This window comes from Podarcis bocagei (assembly GCF_964188305.1).
Source record: "Podarcis bocagei genome assembly, chromosome: 5".
Lineage (NCBI taxonomy): Eukaryota > Metazoa > Chordata > Lepidosauria > Squamata > Lacertidae > Podarcis > Podarcis bocagei.
In genome coordinates, this window is record NC_138129.1 from 55683676 (window position 1) to 55709374 (window position 25699).

Genomic DNA, 25699 nt, shown 5'->3' on the forward strand with positions numbered 1-25699 from the left:
GCACCTCCCCTTCCTTGATGTGAGCTGGGAGAGGGAGGAGGGTCTTGGAGAACTTTAAATATTGGATCTCTCTAATCCTATAAAACACTATGTTCCCTGTGCGGTTAGGATGAAAATGGAAATCCACTGTCAGATGAAGACATACGTGCAGAAGTGGACACATTCATGTTCGAAGGTCATGATACCACAGCTAGTGGAATCTCTTGGCTCTTTTATTGTATGGCCCAGAACCATGAACATCAGCAGAGATGCAGAGAGGAGATCATGGAGCTTCTTGGGAAACAGGAAGAGATACAATGGTCAGACTAAATTCTTGTTCAACTTTAAATGTTTATTTCCTGGGTCATGTTATGAGGTTTCTGAAGGAGAGCAACACCGCAGAGTACTTTAGGATTATAGTAGTCTGACCACAATGCCTCAGGTTGAGTAAGTTCCAGGGAAGATGGGCCAGTCCTATACTGTAGGAAAAGAAGCTCTGATTTCTATTTCTATATTTAAATCACTGCTATGGCTGCTGCACGGATGTACTGTAGATAGTGTAGTCATGCTTGTATTGCCAAAAATAATGCAAAAATCAAAATCTATTATCAAAAATAGACAGCTCTTCAAAAAGTAGGACACAATTAGCCACCCTCACCCATTACTTCCATGCAGAGGTAACACAGTTACAACAGATGGGCTGTGGACTGAGTCCACCAATACGCCTGGTCTCTAATGTCCTGATAACTTCAAAAGAGGGGAGCCTCCTCTATTCAGGTGGGATTCCTGCATGATTTGCATTCCAGGTAGAGTTCCTGCATAGTTTAATTTCCCATAACAACCCCCCCCCCCAGGTTTTGTATGCTGTATTTCATTCAATCAATCAATCAATCAATCAATCAATCATTTAACTTTTTTACTGCCTTTCTCACACTATAAGAAACAAGGTGTCTAACAGAATAAATTAAAATAAATACACCTAAAACCCCCACAATCAATATATTTTTTTTTAAAAAAGTGCATAACCCTGCTAAAAACAGCCCTAAAAGCACAGATATTCACTAATATATGCATCTCCATGCATGCTTTAAGCTAGCATGTGCATTTTTGCACTTGTTATTTGGCTAGAGAAGTGCAAATTATGAAGGGTGGCTGTGTTTCAGTTCACATGTTGTTCCAGATAGTGTGAGTAAGGTAAGTTCAACTTTAAATATGAACTGAATCAAATTTCTCCCCTCTCCCCAACACTTGTATTGAGCCAGAACAGCTTAGACAGTGGATTCCACTCCGACTCCTTTTTCCTTCACCTTAATAAAACTTTATGTGACTTAACTCCAGTAATTTTGGGCGGTGTCTTTAAGGGACGACTTGGGAAAGATGACGTACAGCACCATGTGCATTAAGGAGAGCCTTCGGCTTTATCCTCCAGTACCTCTTATAGCACGAGAACTGAATTCTCCTGTGACTTTTGCTGATGGACGAACCTTACCAAAAGGTAGGTTTCCCCTCTCTCCCTTCTGCAGACTTCCTTTGAACTCACACCTTCCTCTTCCATCTTCATTCTTACTCTGTTCTCATTATTCAGTTCCACTGTCTCTTAACTTCCATCAAGGGTGGCTAGCCTTTTGTGGTCCACATTCACCCTGCCAACTGTGATGTGGCCACCCCACACTCTTGCATGCACACACTCGTCCCTTCCTCTTCCATCTTCATTCTTACTCTGTTCTCATTATTCAATTCCACTGTCTCTTAAACTTCCATCAAGGGTTTCTAACCTTTTATGGACCACATTCACCCTTGGCCTACCTTGTGGGGCTACTGACAACTGTGATGCGGCCACCCCACACTCTTGCATGCACACACTCACATCCGTGCACACAGGGAATACGTGGAGGACACACACAGGTGTGCATGCCGACACAGAGGTACACAGCCCCTGTGTTCAGAGGGACAATTTCTGGAGCTGCTAGGCCTTAGATGGACCATCTCTTGAGGCCCCACCTACACCTAAATGAATTCCTTGGGCAAAGAAACAAATATTACATGACCAGGAAAGCACAGTCGTATGCTTTCCAGCTGCCTTCCTGTACTCTGTGCAGGATCATCCTGGTTATCCGTGCAACAGCTCTGAAAATCTGCCAGTCTTTGCAGCAAGTTATTGAGAATGAATGTTTTGGTAAATGCCACTGGATAACAATTAATTATCATTACATAATATCACTGCTGATGAAATGATACTAGATGATGTGTCTCTTTTTTCCCCACAGGCTTTCTAACTGCATTGGATGTTTATGGTCTTCACAGAAATCCTGAGATTTGGGACAATCCTGAGGTAATAATAAAAGAAGAAAAGCCTAAGCAAGACCTTTCTGGTGAGACTGAGAGAAGTTGACATGTTTTGAGAAAAAAATGGTGGAATAAGTGCCACAGACACATACAATTTCTTTAAGAAAAGAGGCCAATTGTTTGTCACACTAACACTGTGGGACTAGATGTGTGGATTTATCCCAGCATTTTGTTTTACCAGTTTCTTGCTTGTTTCACCTTACTAAACGCATCCGGACGTATTCCAGTTTGGAGGTGAGAAAGGCTGATTTAGTCCATTGCCTCATATCAATGGCCTAATACCAAACTATCTATCCACTGGTATAATATTAGGTGTGGAGCAGAAACATATAAACACAAGTGATGCCTGCATTTTCCTATGTAGATACTACCAGCTCTAGAGTGTGTGCATGAGAGAGAGATGCTGGTGAAAACGTGTGTGTCTCTCTGTGTGTTTTTGTGCATGTGTGCGCATGTAGAGCTAAATTCCTCCCTATGCCATGACTCTGATCCAAATCCCTTTCCTGCCAGCAGCTCTTAGCAAAAAGAAAAATGTTTGGATATATCTTTGTACAACTCTGATGTCAAGCTTAGTGTGTCCCTCTACAGAATTGGATAAGAACGGTATGAGGAAGATACTGTACTAATTAAGTAGAAGGACAGGCCACATGTTATGTAGTTATGATGCTTAAAATGTTGCTTAAGCACTTACAAAATGGCAAAAATCTATTGCGAAAGAAAACCATTGCAAAATATATGGGCAAAGCTGCTGTTGAATCCTAATCCACAAAACATTCCTAATCCACGTCAGGAGCTATGGAAGTATTCGGCCAAAAATCCACCCACCCACCAGTCCCTAAAGTGCTGCTTACAAAATCTGTGTAGGCTTCTCTCTCCATTCAAAGAGCAACTTCAGGAGCAACATCAGCAGCACAACAGGGGGGAAAGGTTAGCATTTCCCTCCCAACCCCTGCAGGTCTGTTGCTGGTCAGACACCCCAATGACTGTGTACAGTTTTAAAAACATGCACACTGGTGCAATTAACATCATATCTCATTTGGCCCAGGCATTTATAGATATCTCTCATTTGGCGCCGGCATTTATAAATATGTCTCATTTAGCCCGGCATTTATAGATATGAAGGAATTTTCCTTCAGATTACACTGGGGAAAACATATTGCTAAGCATGCAATCCCACAATCCTATACAGAACTAAGCCCCATGGAGCTCAATGGGCATTATGACCTGGCAAGTGGGTATAGAACAGTATTCTTTTTTGTGAATGCCCCTTTATCCTTTAGCTCTTTTGCCACTATATCTGTTGCCATTCTAATACAAAGTTCCACGACTTATTTTCTGTTGTAGGAGTTTAATCCTCTAAGATTCTCCACAGAGAATTCAAAGCATCGCCACCCATATGCTTTCTTGCCTTTTGCTGCAGGGCCAAGGTAAATATATCCTCACTCTATACTTTGCACTGTTCCCTCCATAAAAGGAGACTTTTACATTAATCTTCCATAAAAGACACAACTGTGTTCAAGGCTTATAAAACTGTGTATGAGTCCACAGCAAAGCAGAATTAACTGCCAGCATAAAACAATATACTCAAATGCCTAAAGGGGTGGGGCATACAAAGGAAAACAAAGATGGTGCCAGACATTCATTTCTGGGAAGGGAAACCCAGTGGCGTAGCGTGGGTTGTCAGCACCCGGGGCAAGGCAAGTAATTTGCGCCCCCTAACCCATGGATTTGCGCCCCTAACCCGTGGATTTGCGCCCCTAACCCTAACCCCCAGATGTTGCGGCCGGTGCGGCCGGCCCCCCCTGCACCCCCCACGCTACGCCACTGGGGAAACCTAAAAGTGAAGGAGCAACAACCGAAATGGCCCTGATTGGACCATCTACAGAATGCTCTTCTGTTTGTAATGTAATGTTGCCCTTCATTCTACTCAGGAACTGCATTGGACAACAGTTTGCAATGAATGAGATGAAGGTTGCTCTTGCATTGACCCTCCTGCACTTTGAGCTTTTGCCTGATCCTGCCAACCTCCCGATTCCCATGCTGCAAGTTGTCACCCGATCCATAAATGGGATATATCTGAAGCTGAAGGCTCTCCGCTGATGCTTGCTGTAGTAGTAATGCTTGCTTCTGGACTCTCAATTCCTGCCAATAAATACATACATACTGTCCCTGATAAAATATGTAAACATCCTACATGCAAAGAATTATTATTACTGTATTTTCCAATAACATTGATCTGGATCCAGCCATGACATGGGGAAAAGGTAGGGATTTAGCGCCTATGGGGGGAACATATTAGAATGTGTGAGTGAAGGTTCCAGCTGTTCCCATATAACTATAAGCACCAGCTGCCACAAAGTTGTTCCGTCATTTTGAGCCAGCAGCTCCAGCCGAATCAGAAAGTCTTTAGGACATATTCTAGACAGTGAGCAAAAACAAAGCAGCAGTCAGCTGGCGATAGAGAATCTATTCAATCCCTTGTGGTCCTGGCTCCCCAGGAGTTTCTCTGTTTTTCTATTGGACTGTGATGTTGATCTTCACCAGAATGGCTCTGAAAGCCATCCAGCTATTTCAGACAAGGCAGAACCTGATCAAGGGTTTTAGGAGTTTCCCAGGACCTCCCAGCCACTGGCTATATGGCCATGTCCACATGGCAAGGGATTCTCTGACTTTCCTGGTGGGAAGGTGGGTCTCGCTTTGTAAAATTGCATTTCTCAATAAGGAACTGGAGATTGACTGGATTCTGTGTTACCAGCTGCCATTCAGTTGTGCCTAAAGAGTAGGGCACAGAATATCTTCTTTCTGGAGCATTGGTTCCAATTCATATTGTGTGATCAGAGGAATCCAACCACAGTGCTTTCTCTGCTTCATATCACATTCTGAAAGGATATTTTCTATGAAATGTGCTGTTTATTATTGTTGCCATGCAGTTTGTTTGCACCTGCAAGGCAACTGGCTTAGGTACCACAGCACTGGTTTGAGAGACCAGGCTCTTAGAACTTTAGTCTGGGTGGGCTATCCTGCCCTGTAATGTGGCTGGCCAGGGAACGTAGAATGGCCAGACACTGGGACGTGACATCTCTCACCACCTGTGAGGGACCAATAAATATTGGTAGGCACCATTAATATTAATATCATGCAGTGCACTTCTGCTCTTTTTATGAAGGGAATGGTTGTCCTCTCTAGGCATACAGAGGCTGGTTCAAGATCCAGCACCATTTCCAAATATAGATTCTTTCAGTATTTTGAGACTGCTGTGATTGTAATTATATTGTTTGGCAATTTCTTTTAAGCTCTCAGTCCAACCAGGTCATATTCAGAATAGACTTGTGGAAATAAATGCACTTGATTAACTTAAATCCATTGGTTTCACTGACTTTGTGGCTTGGAATGGAGAGCTTGGGTTATTTACAATATAAACTCTGATACCAGGGCTTAATATGAATGGATTTATTTTTTTACACATTTTATATCACAGACCTAGAAATACTTTGCCCCCCCATAAAACAAAGTATATATATCATTCAGCTTAATAATATATATGTCATAACTATGGTATTACAAGGATTATACAGGGAAAAGGCTGATCGTTTAGACTTTCTCATTCCCTCTCCATGTTCTCACATCAGCTGTTCTGGGGGAGGAGTCCTGAAGACCTTTTAATATGTCACGATTATTTATTGTATTTTAAAATATGTAATTTACCTGTAAATCATCTTGGAAGGATTTATTTCCTGTACTGTGGGATATAAATAACTGTCATTAGAGAAGAATAAATAAATAACTCTAGATGTTGCAAATAAAATAAAAAACCACATTGACTTCTTCTACATCTTGTGGAAATGTGTTAACTGTTTTTTTAAAATCCAGAGACTATTTTCTTCCCTATGAGAGGTTTAATATCTGCCTCAAATGCGCTCCTTTGTACCATTCGTCCTTGTGGCTTCTTCTCTGAGTATCAGTTAATTCTAGGCATACTAGGTACTTCCTCTGATAAAATATCTTAAGCATCTTATACGAAGACAATTAAAACTACATTTCCCAATAACAGTGATCCTAATTAAGATGTAAAGTGGGGAATGGGGGAAGATTCTGGGCCCACAGGGAGAAACAAAATAGAATTTGGGGGCTGAGGTCCAAGCAATTCCCAGATTCCTACAGCTCCAGCTGCCACAAACGTGTTCTGGCATTTTGAGCCAGCAGTGCCAGCCGAACCAGAAAGTCTTCAGGGCTTATTCTAGACAGTGAGCAGAACAAAACAGCAGTCAGCTGGTGATGGAGAATCTAATCAATCCCTTGTGGTCCTGGCTGCCGGGGAGTTTCTCTCAGTTTTTCTATTGGACTGTGACCTCCCAGCCACTGGCTATATGGCCATGTTCACATGGTAAGGGAATCCCTGACTTTCCTGGTGATATGTTTGGTCTCCCATTGTAAAACTGTGCAGAACAGAAAGAAACAGAAAGAAAGCAGGTTTAAAATCTGATTAATGATTCAGATGAAACCTGAGGAGAAAAGAACTCGTAAAGTCAAATAAATGAGAATTCGGAGCCCTATTCTTGCTCATCCAAATCTGCCCCTTTTTAGTAACCCGTGGGAGAAGGTATGAGAGCCATTTAAGGACAGCTCCCCAGTGTGCCAAGATTCCTGGATGAGAATAATATCAAAGCCAGTTCAGAATGTAATGAAACTCAGTTCTCTGGTGGATGAAGCCTAGCCAGCCACGTCCAGGTGAGATGCACAATCTTTTGCTGTTCTTTTCATTGTCATGCAACTACTTTCGCAGGCAGGTAATTGAGGCTGCCACTCCCTCGTTGCTGGCAAGTAGGTTATTGCACCTCCAATTCTTGCCATGGCTCAGCAAAATCAGATTGGTAGATAAAGCCCATTACAGGCTACAAGGTTCAACAGGTACATAAGAAACTTGGATACTTCCTTTGGGAAAGTGTGGGGAGCGCAACTATTTCTCCCATAAATGGCCAGAGTCCCCAAGGCTGGGCAAAGAACTGGGCACAGCTTGAAGTAAGCTGGGCCTGCAAAGCTTGTTTGTCTTAACTTGCATTCGCAAAGATGTGGGAGTGTGCCTTGGATCTGGCTGCTGAAAAGCAATGAAAAGCAAATGAGGGAGCTCTGAGTGCCCATAGGAATCGCCCAGAATGAGGCAACGTAGTGCAATTTAGCAAAGCATTTAAGTGTGTTCTTACAAATACTGTTTACCATGTCATGCCAACCTCGTCTTCTCTCATTAAACTATTCAGTTCCTTAATCTCTTGCAATATACAGCTTCCCAATTCAATGGATTGGCCTGTATTTTCTTTCACTTCTTTTATGCATCCCTGTAGTTACTGTGATATTCTTGCATCCAGCATATACATATATGCCCAGCATTCAAAGTTCAAACTGCTTTTGGGTCTACAGGAAGCTGCTGTAGGTCAGTATAAGATGCCTATTTCAGACAAGGTGGCAGCTCCATGCAGATACAGTCTTTTTTTCCTGTGCCATGCACCAGCAGTGGCATGAGAAGCAAACCCACGGTTGCAGTCAGCTCTGCAATCTGCATATGGCTACGGATGCCATTCAGAATGATGGCCTTCATTACATCTTGGGGAGTAAATTCTATAGTTTAACTGTGTGAAGAAATACTTTCTTTTTTCTGTGATGAATCTTCCAACAGTCAGCTTCAATGGATGGGCCTGGGTTCCTTCCTCTAGCCCCTGGACCCAATTGTTTATCCTTATTGTGGGATGACTAGCCTCATATAACTAGCATGCTTAAATCTGATTAATACATGAAGCGGTTAAGGCCATAGTGTTAGCTGTCCTGCGAGGCTTAGCTCACATTGGGAGGGACTAGGTAATCCCAAACTAATTGGCAGCCAGTTCAGTCAGGCCTGGATTGCTGCAATATGGTTGCAACCTGGTGAGCACAGGCTGAAGCTACTGTAACTGTATTCAGAGATACACCCTATATATAACATGTCACAATAATCTAACATAAAGCTTATATAATTGTAATGGGTATGAGTTACTCGTGCGTAAACTGGTGCCTTTCTCGGTTAATTTGCCTTGTTAAAACTTTCTGACTGCGCAGCCCCTTCTCATGGTGGCTGCCTCAGTCACTGGCAGAATCCGTCAGTGGGCGTTTCTTGAACCTCTTCCAACATAAAAGTTGTTTGACACCCAGTCTCCTCCTCCTCTCACTGCGTTGGAGTCTTCTGTGCAGGGAAGGCATGGGTAGCGGAGGACCTGGGCTCTCCTCGCTGATGTCCAGTGAAGAGTCCCTGAGCTCTCTCTCCACTTCCCCCGTCTGCCTCCCTTTATCCCCGGTGTTGCGCTGATTGACTTCCCCCTTTACTGAGCTGTTTCTCCCTCTGCTGCTGGGTCCTTCGCCAGCATCATCTGGGAGCCTCCCCTTCACCTCTCGCTCCGATGTCAGTTCCCTGACAATAATAATAATAATAATTTTACCCACCTATCAGACTAGGTCACCCCAGCCTCTCTGGGCAGCTTCCAGCATATACAGAAGCATAATAAAACATCTATCAATAAAAACTTCCCTGTACAGGGCTACCTTTACATGTCTTCTACGCGACTTTTTAAATATGTAACAAATATTTGTTGTAGCTATTAAATATGTAATTTAATTGTAAGCCCTCTTGGAAATACTGATTTCCTGAACTATGGAATATAAATTACTGTGATAAGAGAAGAATGAATAATAAATCTAGACGTTGCAAATAAGAAAAAATATCACATTGACTTCTTGTACAACTTACGGAAATGTACAGTGGTACCTCTGTTTGCGAACGGGATCCGTTCCGGAGGCCCCTTCACAACATGAAAAGAGCGCAACCAACAGTGGCATGTCTACGCACATGCGGGTTGTGATTTGCCGCTTCTGTGCATGCACATGATGTTATTTTGCGCTTCTGTGCATGCGCAAGCAGTGAAACCTGGAAGTAACACTTTCCGGTACTTCTGGGTCACCGCGGGATGTAACCTGAAAGAATGTAACATGAAGCGGACGTAACATGAGGTATGACTGTATTAACCATTTTTTAAAAAAAGGTTAACTAAGCAATCTAAATTTACACAAACTACCATAAGACTAAAACAATAATTTTATAGAAAAGGAGACACTTTTTAGATATAACCCATGCATTTTTCCTTTCTTGAGCTAACGTAAGCTAACCCCAGCTGGGAATCCATAGCTTAGTCCAGTAGCAGGTCTTGAAGAGCTCCAAGCTGCTAACTTACCGTATTTTTTGCACCATAACACTCACTTTTTCCCTCCTAAAAAGTAAGGGGAAATGTCTGTGCGTGTTATGGAGGGAATGCCTACGGGTGGCATGCCTATGGATTTTCCTCCTCTAAAAACTACGTGCGTGTTATGGTCGGGTGCGTGTTATAGAGCGAAAAATACGGTACTTCAACCAAATGCAGAGCAGTGCTCTTTTCCACCTTGAGCCCCAGATGTTGTTGGCCCATAACTCCCATCAGCCCTGACCATTGACTAAGATGGTGGAAAATTATATGGGAGTTGTGGGCAAACATCATCTGGGGACCCAAAGCATATTTTTGCAAAGCAATGTCATTAATAGAATGTGTTGTTTGGTTTCATTTTCCCAAATACATGCAGTGTATGTTGGAGAACTACACCACAAAATTCGGAGACGGGCAAATTTTGAATAATGTGCTTTGTTTCTTGTATTTTATTGTTTGAATTTTAAAAACAACAACAAAACAGAAATTGAATCCAATATGTCCCCTATCACTATTGGGGAATTTGCAGCTACTGGTATAAAGACTTCAGTTCCTGAGAGGAGACTGGTTCAGGAGATGCCTCTGGCTTGAAAGGCCGTTTTCCAGAAGTATAGGATTCAGTCCATGCAGATGATGAGGGAAGCCCAACTGAAGCAGGGGTTGGCGGACAACATTTATTCAAACTGGAAGAAGTTGCTATTCCTCAGTAGAAACATGGAACAAAATATGAGGCAAACGTAAAACCGAAAACATATTTTCTTTGCGTGGACAGGCGGAGTCCCCAGATCCCGAGCGGTCCCCCCCGTCATGTGGAATAATGACTCAAGACAACGTGCTATGGGATTAAATTGGCCACAACTTTATTAAATTTCAAATGTGGGTAGACCTTGGCTCAGGCATTGGGCGTTCTCCCTCCCCAGTCCCCAGCCAGGGACCTAGGGAGCATCAGGGTTATCCAGTGTGTGTGTGGGGGGGGATGGGCTGGCTCTGGAGAACATATGTTCAAGCAGAGATAGCCGCCCCCGTTACGCCGCCACTGCAGGGGAGAGCAATGACGACCTTTCGGCGTACGGTCAAAGCCTCCCTTCAGAAACCCCCTTTAATGGGGAACCCTGGTATCGCCGCCGCAAAGAGGAAGATGGACAAAAGGATTCCGCCCAAGGCCTGATACCTCCAAAGTTGTGACGTTTTGCTACGGGAAAGGCGAAACCTGCCAATGCAGGGAAATTCCTTTCCGGCCCTTTAACAGCGACCTTAACGTAGCAGTGCCCGCATACCTGTGAAGAAAAGTTAACCTGCAAAACCTGTGAAGAAAATTTAACCTGCAAAATAAGACATTAACTGAGGGTGGGCAGGGTGGGAGAAGCTCTGGAGCCAAGTGAGGATTCCCAGGTAAGATCCTCCCTCTATTGTGTGGGCAGGTAATCCCTCCCCTACCTGGCCTGGTCTCCTTGGCAACGCTTCCCCCAGGTGGGATTGGACAACTGACTGAGGTAGGCGGAGACCTCCAGGTATCCCACCTGAGGGAAGGCAAAGCCAAGCCTATGCTGATGGAGCCACTCCAGATCTAGGGGCTGCGTGTGTCCATGCAAAGGGCGCCCCCCGTTTTAAGCGGGGAGCGGTCATTCCTATCAAATGCCCTTCTCTATATCAGTCCTCCCTGAAGTCACTGTGATATCTTCTTTGAATATCAGTGAATTCTGGGTATACCAAATACTTCCACTGATAAAGTACATTATTACCCTGCATACAGTTAATTAAAACAAGATTTCCCAATAACAGTGATCTGGTCCAGATCTGAAGTGAGGAAAAGGGGAGGATTCAGCACCCAGCGGGTGAAACTAATTAGAGTGTGTGGGTGGAGGTTTAAACAGTTCCCAGATTCCTGAAGCAACACCTGCGACAAAGTTGTTTTAGTAATTTGATGCAGCTCACAAGACAAAGCCAGCAAAACATCAAACCTTTTGAGGACTTATTCTAGCTACTGGAGCAAAGCAAGCAGCAGGCAGCTGGTTATGGAAATTGTCGTCAATCTTTTGTGGTCCTGGCTACCGGCGAGTCCCTCTCGGTTTTTCTATGGGACTGTGGCGCTGATCTTCATCTGGGTCGCTCTGAAAGCCATCCAGCTATTCCAGACAAGGCAGAAACTGATCAAGGGGTTTAGGAGTTTCCCAGGACCTCCCAGCCACTGGCTGTATGGCCATGTCCACATGGTAAGGGAATCTCTGACTCTCCTGGTGAGATGTTGGGTCTCTCTTTGTAAAATTGCATTTCCTGATGATATAGCTGTTTTCTTATATCCACAAGTGAAGCTATTACCACACTATCAAAGCTATAGACAAACTTGGGAAGTGTTGCAGGACTCACCATAAACAAGGATAAAGACTACATCAGGAACACAGAAAGATAGATGAAATCAATGGATTTAAACTTTATGATGTGACAGAATAATTACTTTCTTGCCGAGTGTTTTCTCAGCTTCATGTCACATTCTGAAAGGATATTTTCTATCAAATGTGCTGCTTCATTAATGTTGTCATTCAGTCTGCTGGCATCTGCAAGGCTTGGGGATGGCTGTGCTGCTTCAGCAGACTGGGCTCCACTCACTGGCTGCACATGATTGGACAGTTGGAACTTTGGATTTGGCCAAGGAATCTACATTAGCTAGTCACTGGGACGTGACTCCTGGCACCTTCTGAATGGAGGACCACCAACAAGGGCTTGCAACTGCCGCCCACTAGGAGCAGCGTACACGGCCATTGTGGGCCTAGTCATAGCCCCCCCCTACTGTGTGAAGGCAATGGCTATGGTGTAATGGAACATACTTGACAAGACAACAATTTGGGAGGGGGGAAGGCCACAACTTTATTGATTACAGGTGTAGGTAGACTTTGGTTCGCATCTATATCCATTTCATTTTCCTGTTGGAGTGCTGAAATTTTGAACAGGGTATTGCCACATATTGTGGCCTCCCTAATATGCTGATCTCTAATTCCATATTCAGCCTCTAACCCTGACTCCCATATTTGGCATGCAACAGTTTGCATTTGTGATGGACCTGTTTCTCTTATCCAATTTTACCTAAAGTTGAAGAATGATTCACAGATTCAGGCATAAATATTATAATTTTATGTATAATGTTTCAATTTATTCCAACAGGAAAAAATGCTTTTCTAAATGTACTCTTTGGTGGCTGTTTTTTCTTGTTAACATTTATAGTTCAATGGCTTATTCATGCTCAACCAGTGTGTGTTCTTCTACACCTGAGAGCCTGAAATGAAATTGATAAGGGGAGGCCAATGCAGAATAGAAAGAAATAAGTTTAAAAAGGCTGTGGTTTTAGGATTGAGCCAAGTGGGTGAATTATTCCTTTGTTACACATGCTGAAAGTTATACACTATTACATTACCTGATTATCTGTTTTCATCCTGAACTAAACATTTAATCACAATAACTAAGATGTAAACTGGTTACTGATACAGATGAAACCTGAAGAAGAATTCCTGAACGCAGCTGCATGGACAGAAAAGTACCCGCACTGTTATCCACGTTGGTATGGAAATTTCTTGGCTTTCCTGTGCATCAACCACCCCGAATATGCAAAGGCCGTGTACAGCAGAGGCGGTAAGAAATGTGTATCTTATGTCCCTCTCATTGTGCAGTTACATGAGTATGCTGGAGGCTGTCAAAATTATTCATGCAGTAAGTTGCACTGCTCTTTGTAAGGCAAGAAATAAATGTAAGTGATTCATATTTCAAGGGCATCCTAAAGCAACCTACCCCAACCTGATGCCTTCAAGATGTTTTGAACTCCAATTCCCATCAGTCCCTCCCTGCCAGGCAAAGAACTCCCAGCTCCCAGCTCCCAGCTCTAGTTCTACCCAAGCCTTTAATGCTCAGATCAGATTGGTAGAGAAGGCACACAGCAGACTACAAAGTTCAAAAAGTACATTAGAGAATTGGATATTTCCTTTTGGAAATTGGGGGAAGCACAACTATTTGCCCAACAAATGGCTGGAGTCCCCAAGGCTGGTCAGGGAAATGGTCACACCTTGGAGTAAGCTGGGCAAGGAAAAGGTTGCCTGTCTTTATTTACATGTGCAACAATGTGGGAGTGTGCATTGGATCTGGCTGCTGAAAAGCAAAGAGAGGCAAGTGAGGAGTGAGGGAGCTCTGGGTTCCCATAGGAATCCCCTAGATTGAGGCAACAGAGTACAATTCAGCAAATTAAACATTTAAATTTGTTCTCACAAATAGTTTTTTACCATCTCATGCTAAGCTCATTTTCTCTCATTTATCACACTATTCAGATCCTAAATCTCTTGTAACATACAGCTTCCTAATTCCATGGATTGGTATGTATTTTCTCTCACTAATTTTATGCACCCTTATATTTTCTGTGATATTCTTGCCTCGAGCATATACATATATTCTCAGCTTTCAAAGTTCAAACTTCCTTTGGGTCTACGGGAAGCTGCTAGTATTTGTTAAGCTGGTGCCTTCCCCACTGGTGCCTTCCAGGAGGCTTCAGTGCCAGCTTTATTCCTCTGGCCAACTGATTTCTGCCCATTTTGCTCAGGAATCAGACTCTATAGGATGTTTCCCTACAATCTCAAAAGTCTGTCCTTATAGAGTCTATGAAGATGGACTTCTCGGGTTGTAAGGAAATATACACACTGCATTCCTTTAGTAGGTAAATAGATTCTTAACTTGAATTGTTCCAGCAATTAAATGCCTACTTCAATGGGTCATATATAGTGATGGGGGGATCCTTCTACTATAAACCCTGTCATCTGTGGTGGATAATTTTCCATGTGACCCTGACCCTGGTGTATGTGCCTATGAAAGACAACATTATCTTGGGCTTCTGTTCCTCATTTTCCTTCCTTTCCTTGGCAGGAAGGGGGCTTCTCATCCTGAATGGACCAAAGTGGCAGCAGCACCGGAAACTGCTGACTCCCGGATTCCATTACAATATTCTGAAGCCTTATGTGACTCTTATGGCAGAATCAGTCAAGGAGATGCTGGTAAGAAACCCCACTGCTACTTTCAGGAGGTCAGCTCCAGTCTAAGAAGTTGCTCATCCACCTTCATGATCTCAGTCCTGCTTTGAGCAGACTCAGAGGGCCTTTAAATTTTTATTTTTATTTGACCTGAAAACCTCCTCTGATACACCACAAAGATTTTTTGGAAAAGTTTGAGTCAGAAGCCCCCACCAAAGTGTGAAGCTAGTTGAGCAGCCCTTTGAGTTGCAGGCAATGAGTTTGCAGCAGAATTGAATTCTAAAACTCCTTCATAACCTGTGACACTTGATATTGTCTTAATTAGTTCATCCACATTTTCAGGACAGACAGATGCTGACTACCATTAGCTTTCTTTGTGGAATATTAAAATGCATCACTTTGAAGGGTTGTGCAGTGTTGTATTAGCTAGAATTGTATGTCAAAACTGTGTTTACGTTTGCAGACAGTGTTTTTGACTGGAATGCCTGCTATCACCCTTTCCTTTTTAGTCCTGTGTATTAATGATCAGTTCATTAGCTCCTGATAATCTCCTAACCTTGTTTCAGGGAACACATTCAGCCACCCAATCCTGAAGCACACAGTTGAGTCTCTCTCACAGCCACACATAATCTTAGCAAAACCATTTCCCAAATGCAAGGATCATTTGCAGGGGAAAGTTAATGGGCAGCATGGAGAATGATCAATTCTGTCTCACGCCTCTTCATTCTTCCCCAAATTTCCTCCCCACAGGCTTTATGTGTGTTCCTGAACTAGGCTTACGAGCCAGTAGAGGAAACTGCCCAGCAGACAGTGGTGCCTGATGCACATTGCGACCAGGAGGGTAGAAGGCAGGGTGGTCAAAAATAAGTGGCGCCAGAGCAAATGACAGGCAGAGCCAACTAATCTTACTCCATGTTCAGGTCTAGAAATGCAACACTGAGGCTATGGACACAGGCATGCCTTTGACTGGTTATACGTAAAAAGGCACATGGGTGGGGTCACCCTGAGGTTGATGGGACAGTGCTCCAGTCATCCTAATGAACTAGCCTCCACTGCTAGGAGGGGTCTAGGCAAACTGATGTATGGGGAAAGGGTTAAGCACCTGTACTTCTCACCCAATGATTCTCCTTTGGAAATGCTCTCTGACATGCCATGCCTTAGTATTATGGGGTAAGGATCACTGTCATTACCTTGCAATGTGCAATTTCACCTTCAGTGATGTGAGTACATGAAAGGACCCAGAATAAGAAATAATCAAAGCACCTCAGAATATAAATATAACTTATTCAGCAATTAACAAGCAAAATCCATAGTTGGGCAGCCACTGACGTACTTGAAAATCTAAAGTTTTCATATATTGACCACAGCAGATCATATATTGTTCCAGTATCTAATAACGAATCATTTAATCATTCTAGAGACTTTCCCAGAATGAGACATCTCATTTCTGTTCCTTTCCTAAAATATTAGGATATATGGGGAAAGCTGGTACCAAAGAATGGCACAGTATCAGTGGAGATGTTCGAACATGTCAGTCTGATGACTCTTGATACTATTATGAAATGTGCCTTCAGCTACCAGAAAAATGCTGAAATGGACAGGTGAGTATAAGATGCCTATTTAAGGCAAGGTGGGAGCCACAGGCCGATACAGTCTTTCTTTTTTGTGCCATGGGCTAGCAGTGACATGAGAAGCAAGCCCAAGGTTGCAAACACCTCTGCAATCTGCATATGGTTAATGAAGCCATTCAGGATGATGGCTATCACTACATCTTTCGTGAGCAAATTCTATAGTTTAACTGTGCAAAGAAATACTTTCTTTTGTTTCTGATGAATCTTCCAACTGTCGGCTTCAATGGATGGCCCTGGGATTCCTTCCTCTAGCCCCTGGACCAATTTGTTTGACCTTATTGTGGGATAACCAGCCTCACATAACCAGCATGCTTGGATCTAATTAATGCATGAAGGGGTTAAGACCATAACGTAAGCTGTCCTGCCAGGTTTAGCTCACCTTGGAAGAGAGTAGGTAATCAGAATCTAATCGGCAGCCAGCGCAGTCAGTGTAACATGCTCAAACCATCTTGCCCTCATGGGCGACCTGGCTGCTGAATTCTGCACCAGCTGAAGTTTCCAAGCTGTCTTCAGAGGTAGAGTAGTAGATAGGTAGCCGTGTTGGTCTGCCATAGTCAAAATAAAAAAATTCCTTCCAGTAGCACCTTAAAGACCAACTAAGTTAGTTCTTGGTATGAGCTTTCGTGTGCATGCACACTTCTTCAGATACACTGAAACAGAAGTTGCCAGATCCTTCTATATAGTGAGAAGGTGGGGAGGGGTGTTACTCAGAAGGGTGGTGGGAATGGGAGATAGGCAGATAGCTGAGAGAGCCTCTTGACGACTCTTAACGACTGTAATAGGTCTTACAGGAAAAGGCAAGGGGTGGGAAGGTGAGAAATGGTTTAGTTATGTATAGTGAGATAAGAATCCAATGTCTTTGTTCAGCCCAGGTCTTTTCATGGTTTTAAGTTTGGTAATGAGTTGTAATTCAGCAGCTTCTCTTTCCAGTCTATTTCTGAAATTCCTTTGTACTAAAACAGCTACTTTGAGATCTTGTATAGAATGTCCTGGGAGATTGAAGTGTTCTCCTACTGGTTTCTCTGTTCTGTGATTCTTGATGTCAGATTTATGTCCGTTTATTCTTTGGCGTAAGGTTTGGCCTGTTTGTCCAATATAGAGAGCTGAAGGACACTGTTGGCATTTGATGGCATACACAATGTTAGACGATGAGCAATTAAATAGTCCCGAGATGGTATGTGTGATGTTGTTGGGGCCAGTAATGGTGTTGTCCGGGTGTATGTGGCAGCAAAGTTGGCATCTGGGTTTATTGCAGGCTCTGGTGCCAGTGTCTGTGTTAAGTCTGGTTGTAGTATTATTGTGGGTTAGGAGTTGTTTAAGATTGGGTGGCTGTCTGTAGGCAATGAAAGGTCTTCCTCCCAGAGCTTGAGAAAGAGAACTGTCATTGTCCAGGAGAGGTTGTAGATCTCTGATGATGCGTTGTACTGTTTTAACTTGGGAGCTGTATGTGATGACTAGAGGTGTTCTGTTATTTTCTTTTTTGGGTCTGTCTTGCAGCAAGTTCTCTCTGGGTATCAGTCTGGCTCTGTTGATCTGTTGTCTAACTTCATCTGCTGGGTATTTTAGTTCTGAGAAGGTTTGCTGTAGATCCCTTAGGTGAGAGTCTCTGTCTGTAGAATTGGAACAGATGCGGCTGTAACGTAGTGCCTGGCTATATACAATGGACTGTTTGGTATGTTTGGGATGGTAGCTAGAGGCATGTAGATATGTTTGTCGGTCAGTTGGTTTGCGGTATAAGGTGGTGTCTATGCGCCCATCCTGTATTTTTATAGTAGTGTCCAAAAAATGTATTTCTTGCATAGATTGATTCATTGTAAGGTTGATTGTGGGGTGAAAATCATTAAATTTCTGGTGAAAGGTGTCCAGGGTCTGTTGACCATGTGTCCAGATGATAAAAATATCGTCAATGTATCGCAGGTACAAGAGAGGTTTGAGTGGGTAGGAGTTCAGAAAACGTTGTTCTAAATCTGCCATGAAGATGTTGGCATACTGTGGGGCCATGCGGGTGCCCATTGCTGTGCCGCTGATCTGAAGAAACAGGTCATAACCGAATTTGAAGTTGTTGTGGGTAAGGACAAATTGGCAGAGTTTAGTGGCAAGGTCCGCTGTGGTTTTATCTGATATGGTGTTCCTTATAGCTTGTAAACCATCGTTGTGTGGGATGTTGGTATACAGAGATTCCACATCCATAGTAGCTAGTATAGTATTGTTGGGAAGATTATTTAAAGATTGTATTTATTTAAAGATGTACGTGACACCACAGATTTTCTGAGGAAAATACAATCTTTAAATAATCTTCCCAACAATACTATACTAGCTACTATGGATGTGGAATCTCTGTATACCAACATCCCACACAACGATGGTTTACAAGCTATAAGGAACACCATATCAGATAAAACCACAGCGGACCTTGCCACTAAACTCTGCCAATTTGTCCTTACCCACAACAACTTCAAATTCGGTGATGACCTGTTTCTTCAGATCAGCGGCACAGCAATGGGCACCCGCATGGCCCCACAGTATGCCAACATCTTCATGGCAGATTTAGAACAACGTTTTCTGAACTCCTACCCACTCAAACCTCTCTTGTACCTGCGATACATTGACGATACTTTTATCATCTGGACACATGGTCAACAGACCCTGGACACCTTTCACCAGAAATTTAATGATTTTCACCCCACAATCAACCTTACAATGAATCAATCTATGCAAGAAATACATTTTTTGGACACTACTATAAAAATACAGGATGGGCGCATAGACACCACCTTATACCGCAAACCAACTGACCGACAAACATATCTACATGCCTCTAGCTACCATCCCAAACATACCAAACAGTCCATTGTATATAGCCAGGCACTACGTTACAGCCGCATCTGTTCCAATTCTACAGACAGAGACTCTCACCTAAGGGATCTACAGCAAACCTTCTCAGAACTAAAATACCCAGCAGATGAAGTTAGACAACAGATCAACAGAGCCAGACTGATACCCAGAGAGAACTTGCTGCAAGACAGACCCAAAAAAGAAAATAACAGAACACCTCTAGTCATCACATACAGCTCCCAAGTTAAAACAGTACAACGCATCATCAGAGATCTACAACCTCTCCTGGACAATGACAGTTCTCTTTCTCAAGCTCTGGGAGGAAGACCTTTCATTGCCTACAGACAGCCACCCAATCTTAAACAACTCCTAACCCACAATAATACTACAACCAGACTTAACACAGACACTGGCACCAGAGCCTGCAATAAACCCAGATGCCAACTTTGCTGCCACATACACCCGGACAACACCATTACTGGCCCCAACAACATCACACATACCATCTCGGGACTATTTAATTGCTCATCGTCTAACATTGTGTATGCCATCAAATGCCAACAGTGTCCTTCAGCTCTCTATATTGGACAAACAGGCCAAACCTTACGCCAAAGAATAAACGGACATAAATCTGACATCAAGAATCACAGAACAGAGAAACCAGTAGGAGAACACTTCAATCTCCCAGGACATTCTATACAAGATCTCAAAGTAGCTGTTTTACTACAAAGGAATTTCAGAAATAGACTGGAAAGAGAAGCTGCTGAATTACAACTCATTACCAAACTTAAAACCATGAAAAGACCTGGGCTGAACAAAGACATTGGATTCTTATCTCACTATACATAACTAAACCATTTCTCACCTTCCCACCCCTTGCCTTTTCCTGTAAGACCTATTACAGTCGTTAAGAGTCGTCAAGAGGCTCTCTCAGCTATCTGCCTATCTCCCATTCCCACCACCCTTCTGAGTAACACCCCTCCCCACCTTCTCACTATATAGAAGGATCTGGCAACTTCTGTTTCAGTGTATCTGAAGAAGTGTGCATGCACACGAAAGCTCATACCAAGAACTAACTTAGTTGGTCTTTAAGGTGCTACTGGAAGGAATTTTTTTATTCAGAGGTAGAAATATGTATAATGTGTTGCAATATTATAACATAGAGGTTACCGAAGTATACACAACAGAAGTTGTGTATCCAGATAGGGATACAGCTAGGCCACTAGCTGAAGTTGATGGAAGGAATACCTTGCCACTGATGCCACCTAGGCCTCAAGTGACAGCAAATGATCCAGAAATACCCCCAAATTATGTATCCATTCCTTCAGAGGGCGTGTAACCCCATCAAGAGCAGGCAACCTCCCATCCATCCAGTCCAAGGAACCACTCACTAACAGTGCTTCAGTCTTATCTGGATTGAGCTTCAATTTCTTGGTGCTCATACCAAGGCAAGCACTGCCACACCTGCAGCTGTAAAGGAGAAGCAGAACTGTGTTTAATCAGCATATTGCTGACAACATACTCCAAAACTCTGGATAACTCCACTCAGGAGTGTCATGCAGATGTTGTGGGGGATAACATTCAACCCTGATGAACCCCACATTAAAGCCTCTGTGGAGCTGAGAAGAACTCCCCAAGTATCACCCTCTGGAAACAACCATTGAAGAAGGAGTGGAACCACTATAAAATAATGCCACTCATCCCTACCTCCGATCTCAAATAGAAATGGATCTAGAAATGGGACTTTTAATAAACATGTCATCTTACCTTTTTTGTCTTCATTTTGTGCTTATATTTGTTTCCACTTTCCTACTGTCCACAGAGACAATTCCTACATTCAAACTGTATTTGATCTCAGCTTCCTGGTCTATCAGAGACTGAAAACACCTTGGCATCACAATGATCTCATTTACCGGTTGAGTTCCAAAGGGCGTCAGTTTTACAAAGCTTGCAAAATAGCCCACCATCACACAGGTATGTATCTTTTACTCCCTGGCAACAACTTCTTCTTCCTCCTCGTCTCCCTCCTCTTCTTCTTCTGAGCTAATATATAAATTTGTTTCATAATAGAAAATTCAAAAGCAAAAACATACTGTTTCAGTACCATTAGGAAAATTAAAAATTGTAACAGTGTCGGTATGATGCACTAAGGGCATATAAAATGTAGGTGTGAAAAGAAGAAAAAATTTAAAAAACAATTTAATATGGGTTAAATGATTAGTAACACATGGACTTATTAGGAAAGTTAGAGGAATGAGAAAACTAAAAAGGTTGAATATATTTGCTTGCCTCTTACACATAGCTTTATTCATTTCATACTGTTTGTTTTCAATGCAGAGAAGGTAATAAGCGAGAGGAAGGATTCCCTCAAGAATGAGAAAGAGCTTGAAAAGATTCTGAAGAAGAGGCATTTGGACTTCCTGGATATTCTTCTTTGCGCAAAGGTGGACATTGTAGAAATAATGCACCTATGCCTGCCATGCTATATTGCTAAGGGCTTTTCCAGCCATCACTATTCTGTTCAGATGACATAGCCCAAGCAAAACTCCCATGGTCTGCAATATATACATAAAATTGTAAAGCTGTCATCATACCGCAGTTTGTGTGGCTGCTGACAGGTGGCCATGTTAACTCCAGCATTATGGCAGAATGGATGGTGGGCACGTGAGTGAGCAAGCACCATGGGTGGCAGGTGGTCTAGGTGAGCTGTTTAATTGAGGGGATGGTGCTTCAGAGAGCAGCTTGGCAAACTGCTTTCTGAAGCACCTCCCCCTTCTTTGATGTGAGCTGGGAGAGGGAGGAGGGTCTTGGAGAACTTTAAATATTGGATCTCACTAATCCTATAAAACACTATGTTCCCTGTGCGGTTAGGATGAAAATGGAAATCCATTGTCAGATGAAGACATACGTGCAGAAGTGGACACATTCATGTTCGAAGGTCATGATACCACAGCTAGTGGAATCTCTTGGCTCTTTTATTGTATGGCCCAGAACCCTGAACATCAGCAGAGATGCAGAGAGGAGATCATGGAGCTTCTTGGGCAACAGGAAGAGATACAATGGTCAGACTAAATTCTTGTTCAACTTTAAATGTTTATTTCCTGGGTCATGTTATGAGGTTTCTGAAGGAGAGCAATACTGCAGAGTAGTTTAGGATCATAGTAGTCTGACCACAGGCCTCAGGTTGAGTAAGTTCCAGGGAAGATGGGCCAGTCCTATACTGTAGGAAAAGAAGCTCTGATTTCTATTTCTATATTTAAATCACTGCTATGGCTGCTGCACGGATGTACTGTAGCTAGCGCGGTCATGCTTGTATTGCCAAAAATACTGCAAAAATCAAAATCTATTATCAAAAGGAGACAGCTCTTCAAAAAGTAGGACACAATTAGCCTCCCTCACCCATTATTTGCATGAAGAGGTAACACAGTTACAGCAGATGGGCTGTGGACTGAGTCCACTAATACTCCTGATCTCTAATGTCCTGATAACTTCTAAAGAGGGGAGCCTCCTCTATTCAGGTGGGATTCCTGCATGATTTGCTTTCCAGGTAGACTTCCTGCATGGTTTAATTTCCCATAACAGAAAAACAACAACCCAGTTTTGTATGCTGTATTTCATTCAATCAATCATTTAACTTATTTACTGCCTTTCTCACACTATAACAAAACAAGGTGTCTAACAGAATAAATTAAAATAAATACACCTAAAATCCCCACAATCAATATAAATGGTTTTTTTTAAAAGAAGAAGTGCATAACCCTGCTAAAAACAGCCCTAAAAGCACAGATATTCACTAATATATGCATCTCCATGCATGCTTTAAGCTAGCATGTGCATTTTTGCACTTGTTATTTGGCTGGGGAAGTGAAAATTATGAAGGGTGGCTGTGTTCAGTTCACATCTTGTTCCAGAAAGTGTAAGGTAAGTTCACCTTAAATAGGAACTGAATCAAATTTCTCCCCTCTCCCCAACACTTGTATTGAGCAAGGAAAGCGTAGGTACTGGATTCCACCCTGTCTCCTTTTTCCTTCATCTTAATAAAACTTTATGCGACTTAACTCCAGTAATTTTGGGACTCTTTAAGGGACGACTTGGGAAAGATGACATACAGCACCATGTGCATTAAGGAGAGCCTTCGGCTTTATCCTCCAGTACCTCTTATAGCACGAGAACTGAATTCTCCTGTGACTTTTGCTGATGGACGAACCTTACCAAAAGGTAGGTTTCCCCTCTCTCCCTTCTGCAGACTTCCTTTGAACTCACCCCTTCCTCTTCCATCTTCATTCTTACACTGTTCTCATTATTCAGTTCCACTATCTCTTAACTTCCATCAAGGGTGGCTAACCTTTTGTGGTCCACATTCACCCTGCCAACTGTGATGTGGCCACCCCACACTCTTGCATGACCAGGAATATTATATGACCAGGAAAGCACAGTCGTATGCTTTCCAGCTGCCTTCCTGTACTCTGTGCAGAATCACCCTAGTTATCCGTGCAACAGCTCTGAAAATCTGCCTGTCTTTGCAGCAAGTTATTGAGAATGAATGTTTTGGTAAATGCCACTGGATAGCAATTAATTCTCATTACATAATATCACTGCTGATGAAATGATAATAGATGATGTGTCTCTTCCCCCCCAGGCTTTCTAACTGCATTGGATGTTTATGGTCTTCACAGAAATCCTGAGATTTGGGACAATCCTGAGGTAATAATAAAAGGAGAAAAGCCTAAGCAAGACCTTTCTGGCGAGACTAAGAGAAGTTGACATGTTTTGAGAGAAAGATGGTGGAATAATTGCCATAGACACATACAATTTCTTTAAGAAAAGAGGCCAATTGTTTGTCACACTAACACTGTGTGACTAGATGTGTGGATTTATCCCAGTGTTTTGTTTTACCAGTTTCTTGCTTGTTTTAGCTTACTAAACACATCCGGACATATTCCAGTTTGGAGGTGAGAAAGGCACATTTAGTCCATTGCCTCATATCAATGGCCTAATGCCAAACTCTGTGCGTGTGTGCGCATGCAGAGCCGAATTCCTCCCTATGCCATGACTCTAAACCAAATCCCTCTCTTGCCAGCAGCTGTTAGCAAAAAGAAAAATGTTTGGATATATCTTCAAACACTCTGGTGTCAAGCTTAGAGTGTCCCTCTACAGAATTGGATAAGAACAGTATGAGGAAGATACTGTACTAATTAAGCAGAGGGACAGGCCACATATTATGTAATTATGATTCTTAAAATTTATTTAAGCACTTACAAAATGGCAAAGATCTATTGCAAAAAGAAAACCACTGCAAAAATATATTGGCAAAGCTGCTGTGGAATCCTAATCCAGAAAACATTCCTAATCCACATCAGGAGCTATGGAAGTATTCTGCGAAAAATCCACCCACCCACCAGTCCCTAAAGTGCTGCTTACAAAATCTGTGTAGGCTTCCCTCTCCATTCAAAGAGCAACTTCAGGAGCAACATCAGCACCACAGCAGGGGGGAATGGTTAGCATTTCCCTCCCAACCCCTGCAGGCCTGTTGCTGGTCAGACTGTGTACAGTTTTTAAAACATGCACACTGATGCAATTAACATCATGTCTCATTTGGCCCAGGCATTTATAGATGTGAAGGAATTTTCCTTCAGATTACATTGGGGAAAACATGTTGCTAAGAGTGTAGTCCTATAATCCTATACAGAACTAAGCCCCATGGAGCTCAATGAGCATTATGACCTGGTAAATGGGTATAGAACAGTATTCTTTTTTGTGAATGCCCCTTTTTTCTTTAGCTCTTTTGCCACTATATCTGTTGCCATACTAATACAAAGTTCCATGACTTATTTTCTGCTATAGGAATTTAATCCTCTAAGATTCTCCACAGAGAATTCAAAGCATCGCCACCCATATGCTTTCCTGCCTTTTGCTGCAGGGCCAAGGTAAATATTTTCCCACCTATACTTTGCACTGTTCCCTCCATAAAAGGAGACTTTTACATTAATATTCCATGAAAGACACAACTGTGTTCAAGGCTTATAAAATTGTGGATGAGTCCACAGCAAAGCAGAATTAACTGCCAGCATAAAGCAATATATGCTCAAATGCCTAAAGGGGTTGGGAATATGAAGGAGAACAAAGATGGTGCCAGATATTCATTTCTGGGAAGGGAAATCTAAAAGTGAAGGAGCAACAACTGAAAAGGCCCTGATTTGACCACCTCTTCTGTTCACAATGTAATGTTGCCCTTTATTCTACTCAGGAACTGCATTGGACAGCAGTTTGCCATGAATGAGATGAAGGTTGCTCTTGCATTGACCCTCCTGCACTTTGAGCTTTTTCCTGATCCTGCCAACCTCCCGATTCCCATGCCGCAAATTGTCACCCGATCCATGAATGGGATATATCTGAAGCTGAAGGCTCTCCGCTGATGGCTGCTGTTACCAGAGTAGTAATGCTTGCTTCAGCACTCTCAATTCCTGCCAATAAATATTGGAAGGCACTATGAATATTAATATTATGCAGTACACTTCTACAGAAGAAATTTCTACAGAAATGTTCAGTAATCGCTTTTACATTCTCAACCCAACATGCTTTCTTTTATCCTACCAGATCATATTCAGAGTAGAATCATGGAAATAAATTTACTGGATTAACTTAA

At 42.6% G+C, this 25699-nt stretch overlaps 2 protein-coding genes and 1 long non-coding RNA gene across 5 annotated transcripts in view; 2 read left to right on the forward strand and 1 right to left on the reverse strand.

The window, feature by feature from the left end:
• Nucleotides 1–6155, forward strand: part of LOC308587760 (uncharacterized protein) — a 41199-nt gene extending 35044 nt beyond the window's left edge. Inside the window, exons 20-24 of the mRNA XM_081195525.1 lie at nt 109–299; nt 1341–1474; nt 2247–2311; nt 3670–3752; nt 4257–6155. Coding sequence (XP_081051651.1) covers nt 109–299; nt 1341–1474; nt 2247–2311; nt 3670–3752; nt 4257–4425 — 642 coding nt within the window. The 3' untranslated portion in view covers nt 4426–6155. The remainder of the gene's footprint in view (nt 1–108; nt 300–1340; nt 1475–2246; nt 2312–3669; nt 3753–4256) is intronic.
• A 3229-nt stretch (nt 6156–9384) lies between these two features.
• Nucleotides 9385–11251, reverse strand: LOC308586574. The gene is made up of 2 exons (XR_014007958.1): nt 9745–11251; nt 9385–9573 (listed from the first exon to the last, which is right to left on the reverse strand). It is a non-coding gene; the product is annotated as an uncharacterized lncRNA (long non-coding RNA).
• A 215-nt stretch (nt 11252–11466) lies between these two features.
• On the forward strand, nt 11467–25699 carry LOC308586514 (cytochrome P450 4B1-like). Of its 3 annotated transcripts, XM_081193189.1 has the most exons (12): nt 11467–11797; nt 13067–13208; nt 13895–13939; nt 14484–14611; nt 16058–16188; nt 20876–21027; nt 21391–21497; nt 21925–22115; nt 23138–23271; nt 23693–23757; nt 24898–24980; nt 25301–25699. In XM_081193189.1, the coding sequence occupies exons 1-12, from the start codon at nt 11600–11602 to the stop codon at nt 25467–25469; spliced, it is 1545 nt and encodes a 514-aa protein (XP_081049315.1). In that variant the 5' UTR covers nt 11467–11599; the 3' UTR covers nt 25470–25699. The 3 variants fall into 3 exon arrangements, with proteins under 3 accessions (XP_081049315.1, XP_081049316.1, XP_081049317.1); XM_081193190.1 differs by lacking the exon at nt 13895–13939; XM_081193191.1 differs by lacking the exon at nt 24898–24980 and having other exon boundaries at nt 25301–25471.

Excerpts from the sequence above, each read along its gene's own strand:
- LOC308586514 (XM_081193189.1), top strand. The coding sequence starts at position 11,600 with ATGGAAATTGTCGTCAATCTTTTGTGGTCCTGGCTACCGGCGAGTCCC. Across the intron at positions 13,940-14,483 it reads CTTCCTAATTCCATGGATTG|GAAGGGGGCTTCTCATCCTG; the intron begins GTATGTATTTTC and ends TTTCCTTGGCAG. Across the intron at positions 21,498-21,924 it reads ATATTCTTCTTTGCGCAAAG|GATGAAAATGGAAATCCATT; the intron begins GTGGACATTGTA and ends CTGTGCGGTTAG.